Source organism: Pieris brassicae, chromosome 2 (assembly GCF_905147105.1).
Source record: "Pieris brassicae chromosome 2, ilPieBrab1.1, whole genome shotgun sequence".
Classification (NCBI taxonomy): Eukaryota; Metazoa; Arthropoda; class Insecta; order Lepidoptera; family Pieridae; genus Pieris; species Pieris brassicae.
The window spans coordinates 17,815,287-17,827,386 of NC_059666.1; the positions used below are offsets into that span (position 1 = coordinate 17,815,287).

Sequence of the window (12,100 nt, forward strand, 5' to 3'; positions counted from 1 at the left end):
AGTTCTCGGCCAATTATAAGGGTTAAGTTAAATACCAATTATACAATTGGAATACATCTGGTATTGTGCAGGAGTGGTAGCGAAAACAAAATTTGTAGTTATAGAAGAACTTACAAGTAGTTTTTATAACCAAAAGATTTGTATTTGACACAATTGCTTAGAATTTCTGTCGAGGCGTAAAAACTCGGAGGTCATGGTGCGTGAATTGTAATGTACGTTGGTTTTTTCTGTTTTCTTTTTTGTATTATTAAAGGAACGGATTGCTTATTTTGTTATAATGGAACATTTAGATATAATATATATGGTGAGGATCCTTTGCAACGAAAAACGTTATTTTCGTATAAAAAAGTTCTTTCAAGAAGACGTTGTGCTTCAACGATTAAGTGTAGAGGTAAGATATCCAATGTTACTTGAATACATACATGATATTAACACATACCTGAAGTAAGTTGGTATATGTTGGTACTTATGGGAGCTTTAATATGATGTATAATTTAATTATTAAGTTTATTCTACACGATTGCCTGGAAAAGGTCGCCGATTAGCGATATGTTATTGGTAGACCAATAATTTAAAGTTAGTAAAAGTCGACGATATCCTTGTGATTTTAATATATTGGTTCTAGTACCTACCAGTAATTTATATACCGATACCATTTACAAGTACTTAGTCGATTGCATTAACCGTGTTAGAAAGGAGGTAAGTTTACTAACAATACTTATTTTTTATCATCACGTTAACTGTCATTAGAACAGCATCAAATTATAACTTAATGGAGACATCAAGACAGGCTTTAGGGTTATTAGAATAATTTAGTTTTCGCTAAAATGCCCTGAAGAACACAAAAATCAATATTATCAAGGGATTTTTAAATTTGTGGAGCATTGTTAACTATGTAAATGTGTAGTAATATGGTTATTGTATACATTTTCTTGTTTACTTATTTCTGTAAACAATGCTCAAGTCTTTTATGCTTTAATTGTACTTCGATGCATCGCGACGCACCAGGCTGCGCTGGAGACTTTACAAAACCATCTTTTGAATTCAATTCGACTCGGAACATAATTACTAACTGTACTGGTGGTGCGATATTCCAACTATTTATTTCCTTTACCGTAGAACATTATCAATCCGTAATGTATTGGAATTTAGGTCCGTCGCACATACTATACTCGGAAGTAGGTACTATGGCACTTGTATCTGCATAAGAAATCTGAAAGTTTCTCATTTTACACCTATTGATTGATACCAGGAAAAAGATTCAATGAAATATATTGCATAGGCGGCGAAAAGTTTCTTTTCTTAACATTTGCATTTTTTAAGATGAAACAATGTGTTTTGTGCGATCGTGGACCGCTCGCGCTAGACATGCTTGGATTGTTCAAAGAGGCTGCTATCAAATTCAAAAAGGTGATCACCTACCACGGTCGATGAATATACCAATGCGATCGATGTCTTGTAAAAATGAAAGGTATTTCTAAGAAATCTGTTACAGAATTCGAACTTGTATTGCAGTGAGATAAAATCTTAGAACCTTTGCAACACCTAATTTAGTTTTTTAACATTGCTTGCTTAAGTATTGTTTTATCATTATTAGATTTCAAAATGTAAGTAAATATCTAAAAGTCCTTATGTTTCACAGGTTTCCAGAGGCAGATTACAAAGTGTGTTTTTGTCAAGCTGATTGGTGCAACTTAGGAACTTCAATCTATAAGTTTTCCAACACTATCGGATCTGTTATTTTCATTTTCTTTAGTAGGTAATTATAATCTATTGAAATCATATTTTTATAATTTTCCGGTCGCGAACTTATAGTTAATGTAAACTGCAATAAACGTTAACTTTATCGGTTTATAAGCAGCTTTCACTTTATCTAAGTTGCCTGCGTATATTTCTACGAAAAGGATGGTAAGAAGTGTGTGTGTTAGTGGGCCGCGTCCGCTGCACCGCATACATCTTTTTTGTAGGCAAGTTAGTGTCAATGTGAGCCTACATAGTTGTAATTAAAAGAAATTTCATTCTAATACGCCAGCAATAATTAACATTTTACTTCCACATATAATTTTTAATAAAAACAACAGTTTTATAAAAAATATATCTTTATTGAGATGTCTATATGAAACTAAAATAAATAAATAGTATTCTAAGTTTTTACTTAAAATAAAACTCCTGTCATTACTAATCAATAAATAAATAAAATCAATAAATAAGTAAATAAATAAAGTCTGATTGTTATAAGTTCCTTCTAAAAAGGGTGGGACTTAAGTTTTTTTTAGGTTAGGATTATTTATTATTTATTAATTGAAAAACATTCGCATAGCTTCTATAACAACTTTTATGTTTAAAAAATAACTATGTTATATTAAAACTCACATATTTTATATAAATACCAATTACTTAAGAGTCTGTCTTATCTTTTGGCTTCACTGTAGTCTTCATTGTTTTCTTTAAGAGCATATTGAACGGCCGTACTCACATCACCTGTGATTGCTTTAGCAATAAATCCCGTTAAGCCGGTGTTATTTTTACGCGTCTCAAAAAAATTATATACCAACTCTTCAATAGTATCTTCGTCGATCGGTATGAGATCATTTATATCTATTTGTCGCCTATTACGCTTAATTTGATTTTTTTTTGAAAAGGAATATTTACTATCATCATTCTCTACGATACCTTTTCTGTAAATCTCTACAGGTACCTTACTTCCGTCGCTGACATCATATTTAATTCTCACATCTGCTTCTTGAATTTCTATTGAACCAACACCAGCTTCTATTAAAGAAGTAAGATTTTGTGATCTGCTTTTTCTGCTGTTTTCTTTAATTTCAGATTTCTTTAAATATTTGTCTTTCAATGGATGTAAATGTTTAACTTCCTGTGTTTCTTGTTGTTTAGTAATATCAAAGTCAGTAATAGAATTAGACGCAGGATTTGGTTGTGAGCCGTAAGTTTTTACCTTAGAGTGTCCCTGTATAATAAGATACATTGGTGAACTCTCCGTAGTAGACCTTTCATGTACTGGTTCTAAAGTGGTTGTCAATGGTGTTGTAAACCGCATATGTAAATATGGGTCCTGAGTTTGTAAAGGTTGATCCTCATACAATAAGTCATTAAGGTGATGCGGATTAATTTGGTGCTTGTTAGTTGGTGCTGTACTAGTCGGAAATGCAACAGGTGGTGGGGGATGCATAGTTTGCATTGCTTCCAATTTGAATGCTTCGGTGACGTGATCTTTAAAAACTTGTATATTTTCTGATGCATGAGCATAAAGATTATCTTCTGGCCTTTCTGGATCTGTAACCATGGGCATTGACATCATAGCGCCTAACATATCTACAGCACCTGCTTGTGTTCTTACTGTAGTAGTGTCAGTGTCTGTGCTGGTTTCTCCAAAGTCAAAAGATGATTCAGTAGTAGCTTCACCTGAAGATTGTTCGTAATATGGCCAAGTATCTTTAGAATCGCTTGTGGTTGATCTTGCAGGTGGTAAAGCAGTGGGTAGGAACGTTGGTGAACCTGTTGTGGTTTCTGCAATAGTTTGCTCTGTAGCATCTTGTATGTTTGCGTGTGAAGTACTATAGAATGAATGTGTTAGGAGGTCGCCAATAAATTCTCTGTGTGGAATTAAATTACTCAAATCATTGTGGGTATTTCTTTCGTTAAATGGTGTAGTCGGGCCCCACCCGGCGTAGTCACTGCTTACTGTATTGCTGGGGTCGGTATGAGTCTTGTTCGGTTCCGAAAACCACGTCTGGTTACTATCACTTGCTTCATAGATAAGGTTAGCTTCCTGAAGAGCAAACGACGTTATCAATTCCGGCGTGGAAATTGTATACCTTGGAGGGAAAGTAGGCTCTACGTGTGTAGGTGGCGTTGGTCGTACTATTTTATTTTCTGGTGGAATAAATAAAGATGGTTTGTAGCTTGCAGGAGGTGGTGGTGGTGGCACTAATATTGTCATTGGATAGTACTCGGTAAGTTTATAAGAATAATCTTCATATTTAGGAGGCGGTAAGTTGCTTCTTTTTGGAGGCATTGGCGGCCGGGAAGATACACTCGGTTTGCGTGATGATACTCCCAACATTAAGACTTCGGATTTCTTTTCTGGATAATGTTCCCTCTCGAGTCTGCTGTCATCAGCCCAGTAATGAACTCTCTCTAGCATAGGTGGCTCGTAGTCATATGTGGGATCATTATGCAATGGATCTCCACGACCTGTTAGTGGTTTCCATTGATCGAAATCCATGCGAGGTGAGAAAATCGAAGCAATGCTGCTCAGGCTTTCGCGTGGATCTGTAAAAACGGGAGCTAGTTTTAAATGTTATACTAAATTATTATAAATAGTGTAAAAAGTTCAAATAAATTAATTATATTGTTACCGGATAAACTAGGACCTGGTGTGTGTTTAAACTGACGTGGAATGGGTTCGGCTGCGCCACCTCGTAGTAATAATATGACCATCACGATTAAATGGTTTCTTATCTGCAATATAAATTTTAAAATACGATTTAGATTAATTTTTCATTTATATATCCGTACTAAATAATTATGTTGTCATGTATATAATTTAAATTGAATAGGGATAAATATAAAAACTGTTGTCATAATAATTACACGACGCTGAATGCAATACTCGTATTTCATGTAATTAGAGCAGTGTTGGTTAGTAACAGTTTTTTGGACCTCGTTAAAATACCGAGCGGCAAGGCAGGAAGAAAGACGAGCTAATTTAATATTATAACCATCCTCCTTCATGTATGCGAAATTCTTGACCTCGATTACAGAAAAATGTAGATAGTTAATGACTGAGTATGTCATGTTAACGAGCGGCAGCCTCTGTACTTTTAAATCGTTCCTAAAATCAAAAGGACAATAATCAATTATCCAAGTTATGACGAACATTACGACGCAGCTTATTCAAAATAACGATATGGGTACATTCTTGGATTTAAACTTGAATCCAGATTTAAAATTACAATATGCACCATTTTATTTTAAATTTACTATGACATGGCGTACCTTCACCTTACATTACCTACCTACATTTCAGTATGTGGAGTACATACTGAAGTGTAGATAATTAATAACTGATTTTGTTAATTGTATCAAAAGTATTTCTACTTCTTCAATAGCGCTCTTCGTTTGTGAAGGTCGTGTTAGTTGCAACGGAGAATTTCCTTCACTCTCTTCTGCCTTCAGCAAAATATTTCTCCTAATTTCACCATTAGTAAACGACTAGGAAGTCGATTACCAGGACATTATGGAAAAGCAATGCGCCGCAGTGAAAGCAACACGTGCGACGAATCACTAATATTATGTTACATGACAGGAATCAGGCTAAAGCGTTTTGCATCTAATTAATCTTTCCATTTTTGTCCTTTCACTATCTGGTGACGAGTACTACTGTTCTCTTATCTACTGTCATTAAACAAAAAATATCTAACCATCTAAATCCAAAAAATAGGTACTTAAAAAATTTAGGCGATCGTTACACATAAATTTGTAAATAAAAATTAGAAATATCTACATGATAAAAAGTGAAGGAATTCACTTTTATTAAAACACAAACAAATGAATGAAAAATGTATGCTATACTTAAGTAAAACAAACATTTGTGAGACAACTTTCCATTTCTAACGTACTCGATCCTCCACCGGATTGAAATTAATACCAATATTGTGGACAAGAGTGAAAACAGTGGTGTCTTATTAATATTCAGTTACACTATGTCAAGGTCTAGAAAGCATTGTTATAGTAAGATTATTCTTCTAACTGCGGCTTCACTTGTTGTGGTCTAGCCGATTATGAGAACAGAATAAGACCAATCTAGAATAATTGTAGATCCCTTTCAAAAGTGAATTATAATTGATTTAACAAGAATAATTTTTAACATATATATGTTGCGGACTACTTTATTCAAGATATTAAATTGGGATTTCTTTTAGCTTTTGGTTTGACTAATTTATTTTTGATAGGTATAGTTTAGACATAATTTTATATGTAATGATATTTAAAATTGGAGATCTTCAAGATAGTTATGTGAGCTATAGTAATTCCAAAGTAACTGATGTGGTTCTGCTACCATCATACCATCTTACAGATGTAGGTGGTATAAGGGAAAAATACATATAAAATACGCATAAAACAAAGTCGTTTTCCCAATACTTATTTCCGCAAAATTTTCTAGTAAAGGAACACCTATACCAAGACGTGCAAATTTTAAAGATTTCCATAACATGGAAAAGAAAACATACAATAATAATATAGTAATTACACTTCATGTAATCTGTGGAACTATTCAGCCGATTTAAAATTACATTCGCAATGGAAAGATATTATTTCTGAGTGACATAGGCTATGATGACTTATTTGATTGTGATTGATATTTGTGTTATTCTGTTTACATGCAAAAGAACTAAAATGTTGCGCGGACAACAAACTAGTAGAGGTTTTTAGGCATGCGATGGTAAGTTGGCGCATTTATTTATTTATCGGTCCGCTTAACCGATTTTAAGGCATATTAGTTAAGAGTCATTAGAAGATAATATTTATATATTCATATACGGGACATCAGAATAGAAAATAAACAATTATATTGATATCAAAAAACAAAGAGAGAGGTTTTCAAAATTACCACTGTCTATAAGACAAAACTTGTTCTTGTGATTTTAAATAATTACCTACAACAAACACACCTATAAAACTTGTAGCTATCTGTTTATTCGGCAGTGAAAGTTTTTAAGGCATTTATTTAATTCTCGCATTGATAGACGACACAAGGCGGCTGCGACGGGCTATCGAGTAGGCGTGGGAACCAAACGCAGAGACCGAATGGCGCCACGGGCAATTTGACAACCACGATCACCTCCGATCTCTCACCTTCTTGTACCGTGTACTTATATCGAATTACATAGAAAACATAATAATGATTTCTTGAACGCATCCAAAGTGTGACAAGCAAGTTTTAAATTTATTTTTTACATTGTAAGATTTATGTTTAATTGAGAATAGCTGTATGTTTGGGATGTACATGTCGGGACGATAAGCCACTGGTGGCCGGGCGGTCCGTATGTTTTTTAACAGAACTTCTCGTTTCCTGCATACGATATTTAAAAAGTAAAGCCATCTAAATATTATTTTCGCGACCGATATCCTAAAATACATAGAAATACGTACGCCTCTGATAGATTTGAAACATTGAAATAATATTTCAAGCACTTTCACAGCATATAAAAGCTTACCTTATTACGTTAAAACTTACGTTAGGTTTATAACTTATAATGTAAATTTACAACAAACAAAATAGGGAAATACTTGCTGCCTTTATGAACATTTTTTGCCGCAAATTGCCGCATTTGGATTTATTCAGCTTTATATACATAAAGGAGTATTTTTAGTAGGAGTAAGTTTATAATCTGCTTCAGATAAAAACGGCTACTTACAAACATATTGTATTTTCTTGATCAAAGCACTACACTTCACAAAGCCTACACAATGATGTGCGCGTTTCCCGTGCGATGTCTGCGGCCAGTCTGAGTCCAACTGTCATAATGTACAGGTAGGACTTGATGACGATTTTCAAACCAATTGTCTTATAAGTGGTAAGAAGGCTTACCTTTATGGGTGATTGGTTTAATTGATTAAGGCTATCAGTTAAATGCGATTCATGAGAGCGCTAGGTAGAAAGATTAAAATTATAACATACGTTTTTCTTATTAACTGTATGCTAAAATATAATTCCTGGGATCTTATTTTAATTTGCTTAAAGACTTTTAAATTTAATACAGCTATATACAGACTCTATACTACGAAACTAGGTTTTTAAGGAAATTATCGCATCGGTTTCCAAATAAAGCGCAGTCCATCCAAATGACCTGTAGTATTTACTATTCTAATTCTAAAGTCGATATAATGGGCCCTTTTTATTATACACACAATACGAATGTTTATATTTAAATATTTATGAACACCTTTCTATACCATAGGTCTACAACATCACTACTAAATATATGTACTTATCATCTTTATCCTAAAAGAGGTTATATTCGAATATCTGAAGTAAAATAAATATATTCCGTTTGCATTTTACAAATAGATATACCGTTAATTCGTAAAGCATTGTATGTAAATTATGTTTACTAAATAATAAATAAATCATCATTTCCCTTGCGTGTTGTTTGACACTAGCATATGACCTAGTCGAACTGACCGCAGAACATAGGCGTTATATCTATGTAAAGTAGTACGATTGTTTGTTTGTTACTTAGAAGGTTCACGCTGAAGCTAAAAACCTTGATCTATTTGAGCTAAAAATACGCGCCTACTTTAAAATTCTAGCAATGAAATGAGAACTATCCTGTAAATAAACGTCACGGTTATAAAATTGTTTTCAATAAATCATAATTACATAGATAGATTTTAGGTGTTTTTCATTTACACAACATAATTATTATAAAATTATTGCGAAGACAATTTGTAATGGACACGTATTAAGGATGTTATAACTCATCAGGATCTATATTAGGACGGTGTTATCGATATGTTGTAATCAGTATTACTTTCTATTCTTGGATTGACTATCTTGCATCTTACGTAACTGCCGAACCTTTTATTCTATTTGTAGGTCAGTTACATTTTTAATAAAACGTTATGGCGGCTTTGTATTATGCTCTTGAATCTGTTTTCTTGACAGTTTTTCTTTACAGACAAGAAGATAGGTCAGCCTTTTGTGATCGAACCATGTAGTCGGATGCTGGTGCCCTTACTAAGTCTTCCTGCATCGTATGAGCAAATGCTAATGGCGAGCATTGATCATTGACTCATTGGTGCAAAGCCGGGGTTCGGATACTCGACCACAGAGTTGAGAGTCGCGCGCTCAAACATGCAGTATTTCAGCCTTAAAGGTAAGTTAATTACTTAAGTACAAAGGGGCTATTAGAAGCGACAAGAGACATCCGGAAAATTTCACTGACACCATGACATAGTTCTAATTTTCATATTTAGTTTTAAATCTATTGCTATAACCTTATAGTCTTACAATTTGAGACTTCATAAATAATAAGTAAATGTTTTAAACTAACTTTGTTTAGGTGGACTGATTGACAAACAACCTTATAACTGAATATCTTTAAAATAAAAGATTAACCTAATTTAATTAATTGGTGGCGTCACGTTCGCATTCGATAATAAGGCTAGTTTTTATATATTTTTTAATCTTGCAACCTCTGTTACAATTAAAATTTATAAATGATCTCTCTATCTATAATGACAAACTGTCCTGTTCCACTCTCACAGGTTCATAGCATTAGTAATTATGAAGTGATTTATATGGAAGAAGAGTTGAGTTCTCTGAATATTATGTGAACCAAATTTATGGAAAATCTATGCTTCTGATTGTCAGAACTTTTAATGCCCACCATACTGCTCATAATACCTACTCCATGCTAATTAATCATGCATGATTTAGCACCATACTGAAGCTAGGGTGGTTATCTAGTTGGAACTACAATAATACATTTGCTGACTACATTTACACCTTTGAAATGGATTGTATGTATGTACTTAAAAATAATTATGATCTGAACTGATAGCATTTCAGTGACTGCCTTCTTACAAGCTATTAAATATTTAGAAAAAATGCTATTTAGGAAAAGGTATTCAATTTATTTGTAATATGTTTCATAAATACATCTAATGGATCATCATGGTCATTGTAATACTTCTTTGAGCTGTACTCCTGGACCAATGACATGTGCTCTTCCAAAGTTTCACTGTCATTCATCTCAGAATCAAAATATTTATCCTCTGCATCCTGAGATATTTGCTTCAGATCATCATAATCATCATTGCTGTCAACACTATTGTAATCAAAATCAATATCTCTACCCTCTATAAAACTACTGTACATTTCCTGAAGAAACTCTTCTCTCAATAAATTTCTTTCATTTGCATCTATCATTGTCTGATGTCTTACTTCTCGAGTAAATTCAGCTCTTGTGTCAGGTATATCAAAATCTCCCCACTTTTTATTCTGAGAGCAACTCTGAGTTGATGTTTTTTGTGTTGTACTTGAGCTTGTCTCATCATCTTCCTGAATCATTTGCACATTCTTAGTTTCTCTCATTTGATTTCTGTCTACTGTGTCAAGAATCAAACTAAGTAGTGTCAAGTTATCATTGTCTGCTGAATCTCTGATTTGTATTTCTTCATCAGTTAAAAACTGACCTATAAGTTGCTCATAGAGTAAAGGATTTCGAAACATCATTTGTTTTTCGCTAAAATAATCAGTGGTGTCCTGTAAATTTTGAAGTGCTTTATACCTTCTATTTCTTACCCTTTTGTTTCTACTTTCTTCTGAGTGGTAAAATTTTAGGTGGGAAACACAATGTTTAAAAACTTCATCTGTCTCATAAATATCCATATCTTCAAAATATTTTATATGATTTGGACATAGAAATTTGCCATATTGAACGAGGAAATCTGTAGGAGATTTTATAAAGACAGTATAAGCATAATTTGTTTTTTCCACACTTCGTATATCTTTTTCATTGACATGAGAATTTTTAAATGATACTTTTGCACATCTTACAAGGTAATCAATAATGTCATATATTGGGTCAAAGGCATCTCCTTTATATTCTTCCTCAGAATTAGATGTTGATGCTTGATTATCCATCTTATATTCTAATAATCTAATAATGCCTTAAATTTTTGTGATACAGTATTTTACACAAAAATATACACACTACACAGCTGACAGCACAGCCACAGATTTAACAGAGGTAAACAATAAACTACACAGTGCGTATATACTTTATACCATAGATTAAGTAGAGGTAAACGTATTACTACAAATGTGTAAACCACAGACTGTATAAATCATAACAACAAACAACAGAAGATGAATAATTAGTTGATATTTGACTAGTTCACCAAATTTAGGGGAAATCAAAATATCCCCCTTGGATTTCTTTTGGATTGGTTTCTTAGATAAATATACCTTATTTATTTAAGGAGATTTTTTTGGACATAACCTGTAGTCATAATTTAAAAAAAACACGATTCTATAGAAATTATATTAAATCTCGAACCACACCAACAAACTTAACCATATTTATAAACTCCAAGCATGACGTTAACTGAAATGTCAAAAAGCTATATTACTCCAATATTAAAGAATAGCTCAAGGATTAGGGTGCTTAGATATTACGTAGCAGGGCGGGGATTCCAAATCTTGGTAGATGTTTTTTTATTATATATTTAACGAAATGAAATGAAAATTGTTTAATTTCACTGTTAAAAAATAAATCAATGGCGCTACATTTTACTTTTTTTTTAGGTCTGGGCCTCAGATACTGTATCTGTTTCATGATCATTTGTTAATGAAATGGGCAAGTAGATGATCAGCCTCATGTGCCTGACGCACGTCGTCGATTTTTTGGGTCTAAGGTAAGCCGGTTTCCTCACTATGTTTTCCTTCACCGTTCGAGCTAATGTTAAATGCGCACATAGAAAGAAAATCCATTGGTGCACAGCCGGGAATCGAACCTACGACCTCGGGGATGAGAGTCGCACGCTGAAGCCACTAGGCCAACACTGCTCTAATTTCATTGTTTCCATCATTAATATTATTAGGTCAATAATTAATGTATGTAAATGTGTAAAATGCATATATTTCAAGAGCTATAACTTATATCTTCTTATAACTATAACTTCGATATGTTGGTCCTACGTGCAGCAGCGGATTAACACATTTGCCGCCAGTAGGCTATTCAAATTTTGCCGCCCCTTCTGACCTCTGCATTTTGAAACCCTTCACGGACAAAATAACGGTGGACGAAAATATTATAGAATTAAAAGACTAAAAAATTATTCTTTGTTTTTAAAAAAAATCATAAGAACTGATTACAGCCATTCTAATCGGTGTCCATCCGTCCAAAAATTAAGTACGGGAGGGGACTTCCCAGTTTATATCGCCACTGTCGCATATCTTTCTTGCTCCCGAACTCAATGCTGCCACACTCGGCGACCCGACCACCACCCGCGCTTTCATTTTAACCAGCACACAATAACCTTTCACTTCACTTTACAAAAATGGGAC

The 12,100-nt window shown here is 33.5% G+C and overlaps 2 protein-coding genes across 2 annotated transcripts; both read right to left on the minus strand.

The window, feature by feature from the left end:
- Positions 1-2,286: 2,286 nt before the first annotated feature.
- On the minus strand, positions 2,287-7,517 carry LOC123720296. The gene is made up of 3 exons (XM_045676844.1): positions 7,443-7,517; positions 4,380-4,482; positions 2,287-4,293 (listed from the first exon to the last, which is right to left on the minus strand). Exons 1-3 carry the CDS (start codon positions 7,446-7,448, stop codon positions 2,411-2,413), a joined length of 1,992 nt encoding a protein of 663 aa, XP_045532800.1. The 5' UTR covers positions 7,449-7,517; the 3' UTR covers positions 2,287-2,410.
- Positions 7,518-9,642: 2,125 nt separating this feature from the next.
- LOC123720095 (coiled-coil domain-containing protein 97) lies at positions 9,643-10,764 on the minus strand. The gene has a single exon (XM_045676577.1). It carries the CDS (start codon positions 10,673-10,675, stop codon positions 9,644-9,646), a length of 1,032 nt encoding a protein of 343 aa, XP_045532533.1. The 5' UTR covers positions 10,676-10,764; the 3' UTR covers position 9,643.
- Positions 10,765-12,100: the final 1,336 nt, after the last annotated feature.

Bases quoted from the DNA above. Each gene is read 5' to 3' on its own strand.
- LOC123720296 (XM_045676844.1), bottom strand. The intron at 4,294-4,379 runs GTAACAATATAA...CCGTTTTTACAG, and splicing joins ACCAGGTCCTAGTTTATCCG to ATCCACGCGAAAGCCTGAGC.
- LOC123720095 (XM_045676577.1), bottom strand. From the start codon at position 10,675: ATGGATAATCAAGCATCAACATCTAATTCTGAGGAAGAATATAAAGGA.